The sequence below is a fragment of the Vanessa atalanta genome, chromosome 14, assembly GCF_905147765.1.
Source record: "Vanessa atalanta chromosome 14, ilVanAtal1.2, whole genome shotgun sequence".
NCBI classification, from domain to species: Eukaryota; Metazoa; Arthropoda; class Insecta; order Lepidoptera; family Nymphalidae; genus Vanessa; species Vanessa atalanta.
Genome location: NC_061884.1, coordinates 12,370,438 through 12,391,954, shown reverse-complemented (window position 1 = coordinate 12,391,954; position 21,517 = coordinate 12,370,438). Strand labels below are relative to the sequence as shown.

Below are 21,517 nucleotides of genomic sequence, written 5' to 3'. Positions count from 1 at the left end.
AACGTAATAAATCCTTAATATTTTATAATAAAGCCCTTAAAAGTTTTAAAACCAAATTATTAATATTAAAACCAATGGGAACTATATATATATATATATATGGGTATCTGTATTTTTATCTCAACTGTATTGTATCTGTTTTTTTTTTTTATAATGTTGTGTTCAGTAAAGCGTATTTGTACTTCAAACCTTTGCTGAGTTGTACTCTCGACAGTTTTATTTTATACGAACAGAATAAACTTATACGCACGTTGTCACCCAGATATAATATACACATTTTTATTTATTAATAATAATTAGTTTATTCTGTTCGCAAACATTAATACATCTTATTCACATGTAATTATGCATCTTAACAACAACGTCGGTATTATTTCCATTATTGAGGTTTATTTAAAATTTGTATAAAGACAAGACAAGTGATTAACTTTCACCAGTTACCAACAATTCTACCAGCGAACAGTAATACCTCGGATTGTTGCGTTTCATTACAAGCACACGAGACATAAACAAAAAATATGAAAATCTTTGTGGTAAGTGTCACCCCCGGCCAAACAATAAGATATTGAGCCCAACGATGGGACAACATAGTTCTTGTTCCAACGCTCTCGCGGAGTACGCTTATAATGAACTACAACAAACCAAATTATTCGTGTTGTCAATTATGTGACGACCAACAAACAACATCAAACCCCCCCCCCCCCCTCCCCCTAGATGGGTCGGCACAAAGCGTCACAAGCAATAGAGTAAACAATTTATTTGACAATACAAGAAACGACCAATACCTCACATAACGACAATGGGTGCCCATGGTGGGTAATATTGGGGGTAGTTTACAACTTTGTCAATCTTGGCAGTGGAATATCTAGACACCGATGTATATATTTTGATAAGATGCGAGTTATACTTATAATTTAATGTACAGTATTATTATAATATAATATTGTAAAGCCGCAAGCCAAGCGCCACCGCGAGCACATCGCATATATTGAACATATAAGTACGTCCGTCCGCAACGAGCTAAGTCCGCAAGCCGATTTCGTATCTACCCATACTCTCGATAAAATATTTACCTAATATTAATTTGCGATCGGTTACAATAGTTATTTTAACTTAAGGATACTTATTGAAACTTATATGAAATAAAAAATATTTGAGAACATAACGTTGTAGAGTAACACAGAGGTGGACCGTCGCGAGAGTATCGGAAAGGACTGCCGGGGAGGGAAGGGACTCCGCAGAGCGGCGACGTAGTCACCGGATGGAGTCATCATTTTCCCGACTGACTTCCCGAATGACTTACTTCGATTAGGTTAAGTATTATTTACTAATAACTTGGTTTAATCTCGTTTCGTTTTTGTTTTTCTTTTCAACGCCCCCCCCCCCCCCCCCTTTCTTGACATCATTGTATAAAATAGAAAACAAAACCAGCATTTTTTTCCAAATTTAAATAGGACTATATAGAAAGCTTACAGAACTACAGGACTTCGATTCTAAGCCTCCCGAACAAAAATATACTACTTTCAGATCGGTTCATAATTGACATAATTATGACGTACAAAAATACAAACGAATCGATGACCTCGCAGGTAAGGTAGTCGATTAAAAATAGCGCAGTCGGTTTCGAACATTACACGAGATGAGACATGAGATGCGAGGTGACCTCTTACAGAATAACACTGATATTCGAAATAAAATTACATTTTTATAGTTAAATTTCTTTTCTGGTAATGAATAATTATTATTAATATAATAATTATATAAATAATTTAAAATTAAAATGCAATAAGAGCGACACGCCCCGCTCTGTGTTCGAGGCGTGCACTGACATATTTTTATATATCATCACTCCGGGACCTTAAATATACAACGGAACAAAGTAAAGGTAGTACGGACGAATACACGTTAAATAAATCGTCTACTGCACTGAGTAGAACCAACGGACATCAATCATTTGAAATGCCTTCGTACGTATAGTACATTATAACAATTGCATATACAAACATATAGTCTAATAACACGAGTAGCTGCTGAAATACTAGCACTATTTTAAAATGGCATATAGGGTCTGTTTGGACCGTATTAATAAGACCTTACGACATTAATAAGTTCAAGGCGAACATCGACTACGAGTAAGTATATCAGTATATTAATTAATAACATTATTATAAAATATAATCTGCTTTGTGCGTGAGTCAAGTGAGGTACAGACCATCCCCCCTCTCCTTCTCTACAGGCCAGCAGCGACCTCTCTCGCCCTCCGGCCGCCGGAGCTGCCTGTTTATAACGGGTATATAAGTCTTACCGATTACTTAACTAGTGTTAAGTGTACCAAAGTTTTATGTTTTTTTTTTTCACCTGGCAACTCCAGTTTAGTCTATTACCGCTGTGGGTAGCATCTTATTTGGCCTTGAACGTCTCAAATTGGTACTTTCTCTATTTGTTTAATAATACTATTTTTATGGTATGTAAACTATTTCATAATATTTTTACATTATCTCCCGCAAGATTTGTCTCTTTACGATTCTTATCAGCAGAACTAAGTTGTTACAGTAAACGGATCGACTTTACGACCTGTTATAAAAAAAAATCCTTTAAACACGAGCGGTATGCACACTGCAACGAGTACTTTATGTCGGAGGATAATTATGAAATCAGATAGCATGTCGGTTGAGTCCGATTAATCGCGATTGTGGTAAGACTCCGATTTCTGCGGCCCCTCCATATCCTCGGCGCTCCTCAGCATCAGGTAGTAACTGTTCACGCACAGGATGCAGTAGGCTAGGATACCTGCAAAAAATAAGGACATCAATACAATGAAAACTCCTAGGCCTCCGCCGAAGGGTTCTCTCTACGCCGGGAATCCCTCTACACTGGCGGCCCGCCGAAGGGTTCGTGCGAGGGAAACGTATTAAATTCGTTTTTCCAGCGAATATAAAAAAGAGCTGACCAGCTGGATGAGTGCGATAGTCTCTAGTGGCACGGGAGCCATGACATCTTAGATTAGATATGACACCGCCACGCCCGCCGGCGGCGACCCGCCCGCCCGCGGGTGAGCGCTCCTTCCTGAGATTATTAATAATAATGTCTCTCCAATTCTGATGAATGTGTAACATAAATTCGAGTACAAGTCGTATCCGAATACAGGAGGGGCGATGTCTGCGGGCGCGAGAGACTTCGTCCAGATACCAAAAATGCCGATCATTTTCTGTGGAGGTGGGGGTGCATGTGTTCGTGAGTGAATTATTTTATAAAGAAACCGAACACGGTAGTTACTCATAAGTTACTTGAAGTTTATTTTCTTGCGTAAAATATACGCAAGAATGTCACGCGTGTTTACACTAACCCACGAACACATACCCAAACGGCAATCACCCAGGCGTACTTCTCGTGAGCCCAAACATTGAGCATTTGAGCCCAAATTAAGTTCTCAATAATTATTTGTAAAGTATGACGTAGTTGAGCTCACCAAAGAATACGACTCCTTCGAGGAAAGATAGGAATATGTGGGAGCCGCTGGCTGAAAACCCGAAGGTCATGGAAACGACGACGTAGACCAGGGAGAAAACGTACAGCACCATCATCACCCACACCCATCCCCGCAGAGCGGCTGTGTGCCTCTGGAAAAAGATATCTTATTCAAACAGCCGAGACACCCATTTTTTAAAAATAAAAATTTGCTCACAGATATTTTAATAGTAAGTTTTGTTTGTACTTTTACAAGAACGTTAATATTTTTAAAGGCAGGACTTTCCAGACTCACCGTAAAGACAGCAAACAGCAGGGTAGCCGCTAGCAGCACATGGACGACCGTGAACACCGCCACCCCCACGGATATCTTGTACCATATGGTGTAGATGTGGTCACCGGCGTCATCGATCGTGCCGATGAGACCTCGCAGGCTCTCCGCGTACAGCGAGCAGAGAATCATCAGAGAGAACGACGCGATCTGGAATTAGGAATCATTACAATTTTGAGAAGCTGAGATTTATATCCGGCCAAGTACTGATCTTTAATATGCTCGTGGTGTTTTGTATCGTGCTCGGCAATGAAGGAATACATAGAGAAGAAAAATGCACGTCACGGACCATCTTGCATTTACGTTTCTTAACTTTTTATAATTTGAGTATCTATACTCGGTAGTCAGTTGTAATCCAGTTCAAACTGGTCTTCAACTTTATTCTAACTTTGTCTATACCCGTGAGACTAATAGGTTCACAACGTCTCAGAAATAAGGAGTATTACCATACAAAATAACCTTCAGAAACATTTGAAAAAAAAAAAGAAAAACTCTATCATTGATACTGAGATCAGCTCGTTTACGAAGCAATTGTACATTTAGAGGTTACTGTTATAATTAAACTCAATCAACAGTTTTTTAATAATAATTAATTATTTCGATTCAATTTAAAATAACTAGTAGTTCATGTCTATTCTTCTCGGTATCCACATTTCGAACCGTTGGTAACGACTGAAAATTACTTGTAAAATGATTGTTGAAAAAAAATTGTTTAATTTTTAATTGTTTTCGGTAATAATAGACTTGCCATTATTACCGACTTCTAGTTGGAGGAACCTGCTCAGATGGGACGATCAAATGATAAAAAATAAAACAATTAACTTCTAACTCGAGAGTCCATAACCAGTTGAATAAATGTTTATGTTGTCAGTTAGCCGATCTAGTTCGACTGTACATTGTAATCTAGTTTTTTGTATGATTGTACAAGTTACTTTTTTATTCTTCAAAATTCTAGTGCTTGAAGAAATCTGTTAAAGCGGTAAGCGTTTATTTTATTCTTAGCTCTCCTTTGCCCTCTCTTTTTTTTCTGTAACGTATCGTGTACGATGAACACCTACATAATACTACGGTGAGATAGATGTTACTTGAGAATTATTAATTAGTCCGCCGAACTTAAAGCTTAAATAAATTATGTCCTAATTGAATTAAGACCATGACGGTAAATTTTAGTAATACTCACTAAAACTGAGCTGCTACTGAGTTTTTATGAGATAAACAAAAGAACATTTTACAGACCAGACCGTTAGAAAGTAAAACTTACCAAGTGTACGTAGCCGATGACCTTTGTGCCGGACTCGAGTCCAAGGCACCAACAGAATGATGTGATGTGTGGAAGACCCATCTTCAAACCCTCGCTATCTAGCTCTCTGTAAATATAAAATAAGCATAATCTTACTAATGATAATAATAATATCACGGCAGCCATTCTAAACAGAGGCTAGCCATTTGCACATGGAATTACATAGTGCACAAGTATGCACAATGCGCAACACTTGTGCGAAGTACGCAACAGGTGCACTCTTTATACCTCGTGTAACCTCACCCCACTCTCAGAATAAGATGTAACGACAAATACTACCAAAATTCAACTAAAACAATTCGACGGAATCTGATAAAATTTGGTCCAGAAATCGATATGTCGTTGTATAGGTTACATAATCCTTCTTCATTTGTTTTTTATTAAACGATAGATCGCTATTTATACTTATGGTTGAAATAATACTTTAGACAACATTCAGAAAATGAATCTAGAATAGAACTCACTGATCCACGACTGCCTTCATCCTGGACACGATCGATAATAAACGGTAACATAGAGTTAGCCCAGTCAGGAGCAACGATAAAAGCCCAGTTTTTTCGCGAAAACGACCTACGGGATATAAATAGTAAAGAGTTATGTTTAAGTCGTGAACTTATAGCGAAGTGCTAGCTTCTATCTACCAGGGATGTTACGGAGCTCCGTAACCGATCCTATCGGTTACAAAATCTATCCGTAACCGTAAACGAAAACGATATAACAAAATATATTATTATTTAGTTTTTGCATAGGGCTATACTTAAAGAGATCAGCTAATTGTATATTAAAGCTATTTGTTTTTTTTTTCTGTAATTATACCTAAATAATAGACTACAAATAATGTCGAATTGATAGTTTGTAATTATTTTAGTTTCCATTTCTAAACAATCTCCGTTACAGAAACTACTCGAACTAATCATATAATCAGAAATAATTTCGTATCCGTAACCGTATCTGAAACCGGTAAAGTATTATTCATATAGCCGTATCCATATCCAGATCCGAAATTACATACCCATAACATACCTGGTATCTATCTACTCGGCCATCACAGTCCATAGCTGGACATAGGCCTCTCCCAAGGCCTTAGAAAAGTCTCTTCATTTTTACGGAGGTTCGTTCCTGTGTCCGAACTATTGAACTAATTACTTTTTTTGACTAACAATAGTTAAATGTTTTGCTTTAATCTATACCTACATAGTATATTATAAAGCTGAAGAATATGTTTGTGTATTTTTTTTTTCTTTATTTAAAGACCTTGGTCACACAAATGACTATGACACTCTAAAAGTTTTCCTTTACCCGAAAAACTGGGTTTGAGACATGATGATCTTGATCATCTTACCCTCAAACCCAATCTTACAAGTTTATAAAGAGCCCTGGCACCCGCGGATAAAGGATATGCCAGGACGCAGTTTAATCCTCCGACTTCTCTAATAACACCATGAGACATAAATATTTCAGTACGTAGTGGTTCGTTCCGGATACATTCCATAACTATATGATACACATCCTCGATTTTACCACATTCCGCACAATAAGAGGAATCAGTCTTATTCAATTTGTTTGTGTATTTAAACGCTCTAATATTAATCGAACAGTTCGATTGATTTTAAAAATATCTCATTTATTGAAAAAGTTACGCGAAGACCAACAGAGTTAGTAACGCTTGTGACGAGATTAATTGAGAGATTGTTTCGTTGCTTGTTACTTGTACCACAAGACACAGACAGTAAGTATTGTATCTCCGAAGACAGTGGACCCGTCAAGGACACTCAACACTTATACTTATTAATTATAATTACGCTTGCAAGGTTATTGTATTCACTAGAAATATATTTTTATATGACCGTATATAAGAACACACATATCTGATTATGTAATTACTGTACAATTACTTACATTTTATTACATTTATTACAGCTACCTTATATAATGTAATCATTCTATCTATTATTAGTAATATTAGTTGATACAAATAATTATTGTTGATAATGGAACTTCAAGGGTTATTTGATAAAGACTAAGATTTGAATAACACAATTAATACACTTCTAAATTTAGCTCTGCTTTAAAAATTATAACTAGATAAGAAACAGTATTAAGAATTTGACGAGTATCCAGACTTAGTTTGGACTAGTGGACAGAACATAGAATAGAATACTATCCCTAGTATTTTATCCTCCCGGTCTACTTGGTGGTAGGGCTTTGTGCTAGCCCGTCTGGGTAGGTACCACCCACTCATCAGATATTCTACCGCCAGACAGCCGTACCACGCGTTGTTGTGTTCTGGTTTAAAGGGTGAGTGAGCCAGTATAACTACAGACACAAAGGACATAACATCTCAGTTCCCAAGGTTGGTGGCACATTGGCAATGTAAGGAATGGTTAAAATGTTTACAGCGCCATTGTCTATGGGCGGTGGTAACCATTAACCATCAGGTTGCCCATTTGCTCGTCCGCCTATTTGAATAACAAAAAAAAAAGTATATAGAAGATAAACTTATTTTATCTCAATTCTCTCTCTCTTAAGAAGTTATTTTTTAATATAATTTCAAATAGTCAGGCAGTATTAAATAATCACCACCACCTATATACATTGGAACCATTCCTTATAAAGTTACCAATGTATGGAACAATGACCACTATACAAATAATCATAGGTGATGTAAGGAATTGTTAATATTTCTTACAGCGCCTTTGTCTATGGGCGGTGGTGACCACTTACCATCAGGTGGCCCATATGTTCGTCCGCCAACCAATGCCATAAAAAAAAAACTTATAATTATTCTATTTAAATAAATGATATATACTACTATATATGTATGATTATTAACTATACTAGGTTTACCTTATTCATTTTGCATTCAGAGATGCTGTATCAACAGCTTGGGTTACATTAATAATCCCCATCCTCATGGATATCACCATAAATTAATTGCGGTCACATTACTTACAAGAATTGTTTTATCTTTGTGGAGTTTGTATGTTCAGAAAAAATATAAAACCATAAAATGTGTCGTGGTTTTAAAAACCTCTAACGCAATTTAGTAGATAGCTACTTAAAAATAAGTCTTAATTGGGTTTTAATATGCTCTACTCATCAAAATGAATCAACTCATTAATTAAATATTTAAAATGAACTTTGATGTCACAGCTCTAATTTAAGATATCAAAGGTTTTGTATTGTCAATATTTATAGATAAATTTATTCAGTTATATCAAGTAAGACATTCCACTGATAATATTGTGTACAACAGTCGCTTGTCATATAAGGATATCATCTTCTCATACTCTCTCCTTGTGGAACATCAAAGGAGTGTCAGCAATTACATATTTGTGTGAGTGTGTGTATATATGAGTATTCCTTCACATACAACACTTTTTGATTACTCAGCACAGATGCTGGAAACTAATTGATTAGTAGATTACTAATTGATAGCCTTAATTAGAACCAGAGTCAATTGACAACAGTTGTATAGAGCACTTGTTGTATTTGGATATAAATGATTTTCACATGATCAAAGCACTCAGTACATACCTACATCTACGTACCTTTACTTTTTATACAATTCTATAAAATAATGATACAAAATATTTTTCATAAAAGCCTACTTGATAAAATTATACTTTGATTTTATTATCTGACTGATCTGTCTGACTTTTATAAATGTTGTTTAGAAGCTATTTTGTGTAAAATATTGATTTCTCTCTTTGTTGTCATTGATTTGACAATAAAAAAAAAATACAGTATTGTTCTACTTATCACCCTAAAATTTATAAGTAAATCTGTTTGTAGTTGTCCTACATCCATTTAACCGGAACTTATAATAAGTACACTGACAAACTATGTGATATGTGATACAGTTAAACAACAAAACATTGCTGTTTCGGGATTTAAATTTTAGCGAGCCATTATAGTTAAAAGCACAAGGGATGTTAGTGTTAATGGACATAGGTGACCACATACTATCCGATGGAACATTTGAATTATTCCTTCTTAAAAAATATTTAACATTGTCTATAATTACAAAAATACATTTTACATTACCAGCTTGTAAATTGCTGGGCTAAGGCCTCCTCTCCCTTTGAGTATAAGGTTTGGAGGATATTGAACCATGCATGGTTGGTGGATACACATGTGGCAGAATTTCGTTACAAAGGCATAGGGTTATTTATTTTAAATCATATCCATGTTATACACTTTTGGTAAACAAAGATTTTTTTCTTTTAAAAACCATAAAAAGGCAGATATTTTACATATATTATACTTTTAGTTTTAGTGACTCAAACATATGAAATAATTGTTTAGGAACCATAAAATAAACTCTTGCAATATTTATAGTTGTGTTTAAATTGTTTTAGTCACTAGTAGGGCACTATAATTTTCTCACTCACTCACATACATTTTTGATTATATATGCTTGTTACTTAGTCCGTTGCGGTTTAGTAATTTGTTATACAAACATCAGCTTTTTAATATGAATATAGATCTTGGGATGGAACTTTTTATGTTTAAACATTTTATGCTTAATATGATAAATATATCTTTAATATATAAACATAACCTCACAAAAATGTATTTAATTTTTAATGCTCCAAATCCAAATGATTATTTAATGAATACTTATTTGAATATGAATTGTATTTTTTAATTCTCTAATTTAGTAATTGATATATCAATACTTACTTACTAAATAATAATTTTCAATTTTGGAACACTCTATTTAATAGTTAAATTGTATTTCTTTTTTTTATAATGAATTTATAATCGGCCATTTAAGAATTTGCAAATAAATACTCCATAAATGATGTTCCAGCTTCAACAAATGTCGATTTACGTATGATTAAAAATTTAATTGTAAAAAATATATATTTTAAACTATAAGGTTTTACTAAGAACTGTACATTTAATTAAGTATTCTAAGCATGCAGTTCAAGTTTGTCGAAACAAATTTCGCCGTAGCGTGTACTAAATCGCCACTGTGCACAAATGGTGAGTATAATTTTTATATTGTATACTTGTATATTTACCTTTTTAAATGGATTTGATGGGCACCAAACACAACACTATTTTAATAATTGCTCTAATTTTACAATACAATAAAGCAACGTATTTTTATTAAGTCCAGATTGTTAGTAGTGTAATACCAATATATCTGATATCATAACGAGATTATTTAATAATTATTACAACTATGATAGTGTCCGCCCCACTTAACTTTACTAAACTAAAACCTGAATTCTAAATGTAGTTTTCAGAATTGTTGTTATTGAGATAAAATTGTTTAGAGAGAAACAACATATGAACTAGCGTTGAAAGAAAAAGAACGCAATATTAGTATGACGTCATACTTTAGATTGTCTGACGTCATTCGGCCAATGCGTTCAGGTTCTCGCAGAATGGTTTTTACATATGACGGTAAAGGTAAAACTAGTAATTTTTGACTTTGGGTAAAACTGGAGAGTAGACACCGAACATTTCCTTGTAAATAATTGACTTGACCGAGTCTCCTTTTCTTAGAATTATATAAGATTAACAAAATGTTTATGTGCGTAGCAAAATTAATTATTTCCACCCAAATTATTTATTAAATAATATAATGTGTAATTGCGTCCTAAAACACGATGTTTTTTTTCAAACTTTGGAGTTAATTCGGAATAACGTGTGCTCATTTTGGAGTATTTAGAAAACTTAGAAACGTACTTACTTTTTACCCGTACCAACCACACAACATATATTTTACCGCCAAACAGCGATAACTTAGCATTTGTGTTCGGGTTTGAAGGGTGAGAAGAAGGGACACAACATCATAGCGCTCAAGGTTGGTGGCTCATTAGCGATGTAAGGAAGGAAAAGCAAAGTGGTCGCACTCTTCGAACGGGCAGAGGAAGCCCCCTTTGCAATGGCGTGCACAGTGCTCTCGAAGATGGGCGAGGAGTACCACGGAGGGAACCCAAGTACGATAAGCGTGGACGCCATGAGAGTTGGCTTTGAAACAGGTGACATTGCTGTCCGTTTTGGCTGCCTGTTAGCCTTGAAAAAACATGAGGTTATCGCATATGAGGACAGGGGGGAAGAACTGAGTTTCCTGAAACCTGAGGTCCCAACAACATTGCCCATTGCAAAGCCGGCCACCATCGAGTCCCAATTAAGCGGATCTGAGCAATTGCAGCTAAAAATAGCGGCGCAGAGAACGGCCCAGGCCCCGAAGTACCGTCGAGACAGACGGTCCAGCCCTGCAGTGACGGCGGTGACGTGTTTTTGTTTCTGGTATCTTCGAAGCACTCCGAAGAACGTAGCACTCACCCCAATCAGACCCCGGTCGGTTTCATCGAACCGACAGGCGCAGTCAATGAGGGAATTCCTGATGGTCAACGACCCGGGAAAGCCCAAAACAACACGCGTCCATCTAACAAGGGCCGATAAGGGACAAGTAATACCACCAAAGCTGAGACTAGCGTCAAACCCGCGAGACCATGCAGTGAATGCTTTCCTAGAGTTCCTGGCTATTGTGACGGCCACCCGTGAGGTCCATTTAGCCACCTGCAAAAAGATCATGCAGACCTACCGGTGCGGTAACGAAAAGCTGCTGGAGGTGGAGCTTGAAGAAGCCGAGGCGGCCATATACAACAACGATACATCCCAAGTTATCAAAGGGAAAATGTCGGGGCGGTGCATGGCTGCTTACAGCGCTGCAGAAGAATTCGTGGGCCTGGTTGAAGATGAGGGGCGAAAAGACGCATTCCCTAGGTTCTTCACACCAACAGGATACCCAGTGGTAGTAGTGGCCAGATGCACGAGAGTAATGCTAGACGACAGGATACTCGCGATGGCAAAGTCCATCTCAGAAGGTCCGGGGGTCGACGCACCTCTCGTGGGTTGGGAACTGCCACAGATACCGTGGATAAACGGAGTACCAGGATGCGGAAAGACGACTCACATTGTCAGGAATTTCGATGAGGACAAAGAAGTGGTAGTCACCTCCACAATCGAAGCCGCTAAAGACCTGAAAGAACAACTTACACACCGATTTGGCGAAAAAGCGAAATTAAGGGTACGAACTATGGCATCCGTGCTAGTGAACGGGTTCAACGAGAGCATAAAATGTAACCGTCTTACGGTCGATGAAGCCCTAATGAACCACTTCGGAGCCATAGTAATGGCGGCACAGCTGTCCGGAGCTAGCGAGGTGGTCCTCATTGGAGATATCAACCAGTTGCCTTATATCGACAGAGAAAATGTTCGAAATGAGGTACTGCCGACCAAGCCTGACAACAAACATCACCCGTGAGTTATCCTGTACGCACCGAAACCCCCTATACATCTACTCTGCAAGCCATATCGTCCACTCCCTCAAAATTCACTGACGCCAACATACCATCCGACCAAACCAAAACCCTATATCTGACCCATACGTAGGAGGAAAAGAAACTCCTGATGGATCAGGGATACGGAAAAGGTGAAGGGTCAAGCGTCATGACCATCCACGAATCTCAGGGACAGACCTACGGCGACATTATCATAGTCCATTCGAAGAATATGAGGCTCCGTATACACGAAAGTGTTCCTCACGCAGTCGTGGCAATCACTAGACACACTAACACCTGTGTCTATTACACGGACGATGGTAGCGACGCTATCGGCAGATTCATCGGCCGAGCGGCGGGGGTTTCAGAAAAGACCATCCTAGAGCACAGCCTCAAGACAGATACATAAACGCGACATCAGAGTCGCCGAGGCTGTACTCTCTCTGATCGAGCACGGAGCAGGGCCCGCTGGATTGCAGAAATTAGCATAAAAAAACTACCATATACAGTATTTTTATATATTATATATTATCATGTATATTTATTATGGATTATTTATATATTATTTTAAATTGAAAAAAAAAAAACAAATGTCAGTGTAGGCCGCGTCTTCCAAGAAGACGACAAGCTCGAAGTCCAGCGAAGATCTGCTGATCTTCAGCAAAAATATAAAATAACGCCATAATTAATAAAATTAAAATGTGAAAATAAGCACGGGCAACTGTGAGCTCGTAGATGTTGTAAAGTAAAAAAAAGAAAAAAAAAAAACTCATTGAAATTTAAACTATTATTTTCAGAAATATATAGGATAGTAAGTATGTGTAAATAAAAATTGTATTAACACGAATAAAAGATATTTTGTTATATAAAAATATATTTACAAAATAATAGGTTCATAAATACTTACTTCTAAATGACAAGATTAAATTAGGAACAGAACACTAGAACGAAACAATAACAAAGTATTATTAAAAAAAGTTGGAAAATTGATAAATTACTAATTTTATGTAATTTCAAATACGTTGTCATGCTTGGATGAGATTTTCCGTAACACCGGAAAACCATCCGAAACATTCTTAAATTTTTCGATTTAGTAGTATTCTACTCTTGTTACCAATTTATACTATTTTTTTCAAAGCGATAAATTACATCTGAGTAAAAAAATAGCGAACAAAAAATCTTCTAAGTTAAGAAATACTTTTACGCAAACTTTCCAACGTTTAAGCTTATTATGGAACATAAAGAAAAAATATCGACTTTCATTTATAAAATGAAGCCAATGATAATTTTCATGTGTCACAAATTACTAACTCATGGGAATGTACTTTTCTGTATATTTGAGGAGGCTTTAGCTATCTATGCTCTGCTTAAATTGTAGCATACGTACCCCACTGCTACCACTTAATTTGACAAATGCATATTTCTTATTCCAAATTTACCTTCTCGATTGCGTACGAGATTATAACAAAAAATTAAAAGCTTGAAAATCTGTCGAATTTTTTATCGGATAATTTAATTCTATTAATTTACTTACGTGTTCCTTGAAATAAAGCAAATATACTATATAAACCAATTAACTTAATTAAATTAGTTTAAATAATCCATATTTTTAATCTGTCTTAAATTGTTCAGACACAGTAAAACTTATAAAATATATTTGATCATGGTTGAAACAATGTAATTATGGAATGATTCAAAATAAAGCTACACATAATTTATTTTGTGATTTACATTTGTATCGGGATATTTATCTATTTTAAAATGTTATATGTATGATGTATGTATACCTATATCTATAATCAAATAAATAACAGGGATATCATTGGTCTGCTTAAATAATAATGTCTATGATATTCCAAAACATTTTGATTTGGGCCAATCTGAATCTGTTTTCGAAACTTTGGTAGTTAAATTAAAGTGGATTTTTTTTATTAGCATTAGCAGCCCGTAAATGTCCCACTGCTGGGATAAAGGCCTCCTCTCCCTTTGAGGAGAAGGTTTCGAGCATATTCCACCACGCTGCTCCAATGCGGGTTGGCGGAATACACATGTGGCAGAATTTCGTTGAAATTAGACACATGCAGGTTTCCTCACGATGTTTTCCTTCACCACCGAGCACGAGATATATTATAAACACAAATTAAGCACATGAAATTTCAGTGGTGCCTGCCTGGGTTTGAACCCGAAATCATCGGTTAAGATGCACGCGTTCTAACCACTGGGCCATCTCGGCTCATTACAGTGGATATTAGTAGTTAAATGGAATAGTGGTGTGTTATAAATAAAGATATGTCAACCATTGTACAGTAAATCGCATGGTATAAGTAAATTTAAATTTTGTTTATCTTTTCTCCTTGGTTGTATGGAATCTAATTAAGTTGACGTATATAGGGATCGCTGGTCGCTTTGATACTGATTTTCTGTTCTCATATTCGCATTTTGGGAACAACTTGATTTATTTTTCTTCTAAATATAAATAGAATAAAACCCTTCATAACATTCTCATAGTAAATATACTCGTATTTGTGGCACATCTGCTACATAATAATCTAAGTATTTAGCATAACTACTTTAGTTTGACCACCGTTGTAATAAGCCGTCGTTTACTATATATTTACTATTGAAATAGTTATTTAAGTTAAAACTCTCACTTGTGCAATTCAAGTTGACCGCATATTTTTTTGTATTTATATATTTAACGTCTTTATGTCATTTTCATATTACTTGCTTTTAGCAATTAAATCTTCCCAATTCCATCCAGAATCGTCACGTCGAGTCTCTTCTATGAGTTCATAACGCCTGGTCTCTCATCCAGATGGGTTGGTAGATCGCCGAGCGGTGGAACCTTTCGTTGTCGTCATCGTACATTATCTGTTTGTGGCGGCTGTGGACGACTACTATGCAATATACTGATATACCTGAAAAAGAAAAATATTCAGTTTCATAATTACTTTCTTTCGAGGTAAGGAACCTGAGCCTAACAACTCAATTAATGACTCTTATGTTGTATAAAACTTTTAGAATGAGACATGAACTGTTATGTTCCTTGTCTGTAATTGGAGTTAACATGGATAGTCTGACCGTGCGTGGTTATTTCTTTGTCTCCTTTGTTTTATTGTTATCGGCTAAAGTTCCCCGTTTTCGTTTTTGATTGTCTTATCGGTCAATGATAAAGTCGCTTTTAACTATGGGTAGAAGAATATCGATCTATATAAATACCGAAACTATAATTGACTCGTATCATGTATACCTAATATTGAATACTAGATTCTAGGTAAGTACTCATTCAGATCTGGATTATCGAATACATACTGCATCGATTGAATCGTTTATTAGAAAAATAAAGCAGACGAATGGCTCATATTACAATTATACTAACTTATAGGTTAGTCTGTATATTTTTATATTAAACATTTGTCGTCTAAACAATGTAGATGCATTTCTTAAGGCATTGCAAACTTATACATGCACATTGCAATTATTAAGGCTTAATTATATAGGCTTAAGAATGCTTAGTTGCCTTTGCCTAACGATATAGTTTAAAGCCTTCGTCTTGGAATCGTTGCATGATCTACGTATAATGCAGGCTTTATATTTATTCACCTATATATGGTTCATTTAACACGACTCGTTTATTATTAAATTTGAATATTAATAAATATATCTGAAGTTTTGGAAAGCAAGAAAAACATAAGCTGCCGGTAGATGGTAGCCAGCTGATGGTAAGTGGTCAACATTGCCCGTTGGCCTTATAATAAGTTCCCAAGGTTTGCGTACTACGTACCTTGTGCCTGAAATTACACCCACTCATACTTTATATCGGATACCAAAAATACTGAGTATTATTGTTTAACGGTAGAATATATACTAAGATAGTCGTACCTACCCAGGCAGACAAGCACAAAGCAACAATCAAGTATTTTTAATACTAACATGCTCTAGTAAGATGTACGATGATGAACACAATCTCCACTTCAAGCATATCTCCCGTGTCCTGAAGGATGAGACTGATCCCCGTGAGGCACATCACGAAGAACACCGCAGTCAAGATACCGGTCACGATCGTCCAGGGCAAAGTCAGAGAGGCGAGTTTCTGAAAATATGGAGTGTGGAGTCATATGCCTACTCGGAAAATATAGAAAAATATAATAAAAATACCTGATAGTAAAGTGTTTACTTAAATTATTACCTTATAAGCAGCCACGATTAGAAGTATTGAGCATAGAAGCGTAACCCCACTGACCACCGCCGCCGTGATGTACAATATATACTTGTGACCGGACACGGTACCATTTTTACCGATTGGCGCGAGGGTGACTAGAAGACAGTAGCCTGCCAACTCTAGTAGTGACCATACCTGGCAAAGCAAAAAGTACAATTACAAATTATAGCTGCTGGAACATAAACAAGATTAGAAACAAGAAAAAGTGATAATGCATTGTTCACATCGTCATAATTAGGTTGTTTCCTATTTACTTTAATAAGTAGTGAAGGATCATTAGGAAACAATACAATATCACAAATACTTTTAATATAAAAAGGAAAATTATATTTTACTAGCGTCCCTCCCCGGTTTCGCACGGGTGCAATGCTGATACTAAAATACTACAAAATGTCTTACAACGTTCACAGTTTTTCAGTCATTAGACAATACAAACCGCTATGTCCCTGCGTTTTAAATCTGTAATATCTTCGAAAATATTCCTTTAAGTTACAGCTGTAGAGAGCCATATTAATCTAATGCTAATGCTTAAAATTGCATTCTTCTTCTTCAATAGGTTCAATCTAAGTAATCCCTAGATGGAGATAGATATATACCATCGTGGAATTTTTGTAGACCTTTTTAAGGTAACCTAAAATTGTGAGTGTTTCTCTACTATATTGTGCATGTATTATACATATAAACCTTCCTCTTGAATCAATCTATGTATTAAATAAAATTGCATCAAAATCCGTTGTGTTATTTTAAAGATCTAAGCATATATAGGGGCAGACAGCGGTAAGCGACTTTGTTTTATACTATGTAATTATGATATACAACAAAAATAGAAAAGGACCCAAAAATTGATTCATATGTAATGCCTATTCTTAGTACAGAACCAGAAGTATTTTTCCATTAAAAGACACTTGTTAAATTATTTGATTCAATTATGAAGCAATGAGATCAAGATCTTTACCATTAACACCGTAATGTTTAAGCTTGTACAAAAGCGTTGCGTTTACTACACCATAAAATGTTTTGGATTAATCACAGAACACGCACTTGGGTACAAGGCACTTGGCTTCTAAAGTAGATGATTTTAAGTAGAAAGTTATTTCAGTTGGGATTTTATGGAAAAAAAATTCAAAAGCTTTTGCCAATTCTAAATCCAAATGTACATATCTATTTCTAAAGGTTAATTCCATTTTCTTTTTAGGTTTATAGCAAAAACTTTTATCAATTGCAATCCAAGTAGTATTGATTTTATCATCTAAATTTGGGATGTTATTTATTATACAAATTTAACATGGATATAAACTAATTTAAAAGTTTTCGAAAAGCACTCGATATCTTTCACAAAGGTAGTCTCATAGTTCCACTTTGTTAATTATATAGTTCATATAATTGATTGTTACTCTTATAAATGCCAAAAGAAGCCCAATCATTAAACTTAAATTTTACATTTTTTATAATAGGTTTAATTTTAAATATATTTTCAAGTGCATTTAATATTAATTTAAAGAAAGGGATATAAATATTATCTGGACACTATGTTGTTAATTCTAAGTTAAGTATTTTAGACATCACAATTAAAACCCTTAAAAAATTACTTAAAATTTTACGCGAATAAGTTATTATTCTGTCTTCCACGGAAAATTATCGGTAAGACTTTATATGAATGATACTTTATATATTACACAGTGACAAAATACATTGTCAATACATGTTGAAGTGGCTCGACATCCGAGTTTCATTACAATATTTATGTGTTAAATTAAATGATTTAAATAACGATGATTTAAATACCAACTTAACATCGTTCCTTTTAACAAATCAGTTGCAATCACCACACACATTCTCAATTTTATTTACTTTACAAATAGTTTTAAGAACATACTCCATAGTAATATCAAATAAGCTAAAATTTCCTAGATCTAAAATCTAAATCTAAATAAAATCTCTTAAGGACCTTACTACCATCGTTCAATAGAGAGAGCCACTATATTTTGGGAAATTTGCGAAGTATATAATTTCGTGCTGTGCAATGGGCATCCACGAGTAAGGTTTACACTATCGAACGCACTTGACAATGTAAAATTTGGAATATTAAGTATGTCAAAACTTTTCCAATGTTCTGTCATACAGGATTCATTAATTTTATAGTACTTCGACGATAATTCTATTTCATGTTCTTCGCCATATATGCCCTGTATACATATTTTGAGGTATAATATGCAAACAGTATATTTTTTTTATGTCAATGCTATTACTACTTTTAAGTACATCAGTATACTGAGGGCCACTATTAGCATATTGTCACTGTTATCGTAATCGAATCGAATTGCTATCGTTCCAGTTGCGTCATACACATACTATGTTGCACGACACGCGATATGGCATCTAAGCAGATTCATTTGAAATACGGGAGAGATGTGACTCATAAACACTTGAAAAGTTTTTAAGATTTCTGATTTATGCGTGTGCGTCTTTTGCGAAGATTGACGTATTTTACTCATTGACTAATATTTTTACAACATAGCAAAGTTATTATATTGATTTGTTGACATCTTCTTCTGTAAAAGAAGTCAAAAGTCTTGCCTACTTGCTTGCCTCTCATATTTAAAAAGCCAACCCAGCTCAGAAAGCGGGGACTTTACCTAGAATATTACTATCGTAAATAACTATTATGCAGTTATGTTTGTAATGTAATTCAATCTCATACTAAAGACAATTTTAGTTTCTTCGTCAACGCTGCGTAAGCGACGCTATCGTCAGATAAACAAACGCGAATTCAAGGTTGTGTCGTCACAGAGCACATACTGAAACGTTTCAAGTGCATGTAATATTAAAATTAATTCGTATATATTATAGATATTACGAATTGTCACAATTGATGAAGAAATTTTCGTATGTCACAGACATTGATCAAAGCTTAAGAAATATATTTTAATTATTGAGAAATAATAATGTAATGTTTGCAATTTACATTTTTATACGTCTAGTATTCTTCGAATAAGAACACCTCTGCATAACATAAATTTAGTGACGTGGCTTTCTTGCTACCTGTGATAGTACGCTAAACTCTCCGGTGCGCAAATGATGTCAGCTTTACCATAATATTAGTAGTCTTTTATTATATAAAAACAAATACAATGAAGGTTAAGTCATTCATTGCGTGTACGGACACGGTGCGTTTATGCTGAGATATAAAATAATTTAATTATATATGTATTTGTTACTTTTAGCGACAATAAATCCTATTAAAACACATCCAAATAGTTTCAAGACTCCTTTTCTTGGCATCACAGCGATTCAAACGTTTTATTTTAAGTTGAAATAAAGGGATTCGTTGCATACATATATTATTAAAAGACTATTTGAAAACAAATTATTTCATTTTCAATTTTTCTACTTTTACAATGTACTAAGACCTGTTGTTTGTTTATCATTATATTCCAACAAGTCTATAATAAATGTCATCTTTAGTAAAGTTAGAGCCACTAAAATTATTACTTGGATTGTCTCGACCATTATGTCGCGAAATTATAGTATGTTGAGCTAATTTTCGATAATTCTTCTTAAAATTGTTCCTATGTTATACTTTTAATTATAAGCTATTCTTATAAATACAAACAAACAATGATAAAAATTTATTTACTAGTAAGTATAATATAGAATAGTTACATTGTAACGATATCATATAAAGTACATACGAGTTACAAATAATAAATAATAAATATCCATTTCGTCCAATTGGGACTAATTATTTAGGAATTTCCTTATCTAAGATAGGCACGTTGACATAATTTACTAACAAAGAAAATATAAACAAGAAGCTGAACATGTGGCTTTACCCGTATTTTTAATAAATTTATGCAATTTTTAATAAATTTCATCCAAATCAATTCAGCAGTTTAAGCGTAAACAGACAGAGTTACTTACGCATTTATAATATTAGTATACTTATTTTTTTTTCGAATGAAATTTGCAAAGGGTAGAAGTAAGATGAACATGTTTTTAAAATACCTAACCAATGTGTTGTTTGTATAAGCAACGATTTTCTGAAATAATTTACATTGTATCTTTTGTGAAATTTAAAAACCGATTTCAGTGATCTTCTGTTTGTCGTATAGTATGTCGTACGGAACTTTCGGAAAAATCACGATCATCCGCGGCAAATTTGAGTTTCACTTTACTGGTGTAAAACTTTACCATTAATATATACCAATAAAAAATATACAAAGATAAAGAAAAAGAAAGCCTTTAATTATTTGATGCAATTTAAAATTAAGAATCGATAACGATTTCACCGAAGACTCACCGTGTACACATAACCTATGATCAAAGTACCCGTGTGTAAACTAACACAGTAGCAGCAGTTTTTCATCATCGGCACACCCATGGCTCTTATGTAATTGTAATAAAAACTATATTAATTTGAACGCTTCCTCACGAATAAATATATTCATCACCAAACGTCTTAACACATTCAAGACCGCGCTATCACTGATGTTATTATTATTTATTGGCAATGATTTCGCTCGATAGCGCTAGGAGACCGTACAAACTCAACAGCAGAACTCATTGTGTTATCAAAACGGTCAGGTTTGATCTGAGTAATCTTTTGATAAGGAATGCGTAAAATACTATTCAACGACCTTGTTGTAAATTGGTACAATAAATAAAAAGAATAGTATGATATGAATGAAAATAACTAATATATTCGTCTAGTTACATTTAAAGATGAAATGTTGATAAGTTAGAAAATTGATCTTGAAAATAAGTAATAATTTTTTTTTTATTTATTCATATAGGTGGGTGGATTGGTGAATAGGCCATTTCATGGTCTGTAAGCACCACTGCCCTTAGTCACTGGTACGGTAAGAGATATTAATCATTCTTTATATTAC

At 34.7% G+C, this 21,517-nt stretch overlaps 2 protein-coding genes across 2 annotated transcripts; both read right to left on the bottom strand.

Annotated features, from left to right (window-relative positions):
- Positions 1–1,773: 1,773 nt before the first annotated feature.
- On the bottom strand, positions 1,774–10,364 carry LOC125068645. The gene is made up of 5 exons (XM_047677902.1): positions 10,130–10,364; positions 5,061–5,166; positions 3,764–3,949; positions 3,470–3,620; positions 1,774–2,790 (listed from the first exon to the last, which is right to left on the bottom strand). Exons 2-5 carry the CDS (start codon positions 5,139–5,141, stop codon positions 2,681–2,683), a joined length of 528 nt encoding a protein of 175 aa, XP_047533858.1. The 5' UTR covers positions 5,142–5,166; positions 10,130–10,364; the 3' UTR covers positions 1,774–2,680.
- Positions 10,365–14,708: 4,344 nt separating this feature from the next.
- On the bottom strand, positions 14,709–21,169 carry LOC125068743. Its single transcript, XM_047678044.1, has 4 exons — positions 20,929–21,169; positions 16,596–16,763; positions 16,340–16,499; positions 14,709–15,324 (listed from the first exon to the last, which is right to left on the bottom strand). Exons 1-4 carry the CDS (start codon positions 21,007–21,009, stop codon positions 15,197–15,199), a joined length of 537 nt encoding a protein of 178 aa, XP_047534000.1. The 5' UTR covers positions 21,010–21,169; the 3' UTR covers positions 14,709–15,196.
- Between the last annotated feature and the right edge of the window lie 348 nt (positions 21,170–21,517).

Coding starts and splice junctions, on each gene's coding strand:
- LOC125068743 (XM_047678044.1), bottom strand. CDS start 21,009: ATGGGTGTGCCGATGATGAAAAACTGCTGCTACTGTGTTAGTTTACAC. Junction 16,500..16,595: donor TAATCGTGGCTGCTTATAAG/GTAATAATTTAA, acceptor CCATATTTTCAG/AAACTCGCCTCTCTGACTTT. Junction 15,325..16,339: donor CGTACATCTTACTAGAGCAT/GTTAGTATTAAA, acceptor TTTCTTTTTCAG/GTATATCAGTATATTGCATA.
- LOC125068645 (XM_047677902.1), bottom strand. CDS start 5,141: ATGGGTCTTCCACACATCACATCATTCTGTTGGTGCCTTGGACTCGAG. Junction 3,950..5,060: donor TCATCGGCTACGTACACTTG/GTAAGTTTTACT, acceptor TCCTAATTCCAG/ATCGCGTCGTTCTCTCTGAT. Junction 2,791..3,469: donor CGAAGGAGTCGTATTCTTTG/GTGAGCTCAACT, acceptor TATTTTTTGCAG/GTATCCTAGCCTACTGCATC.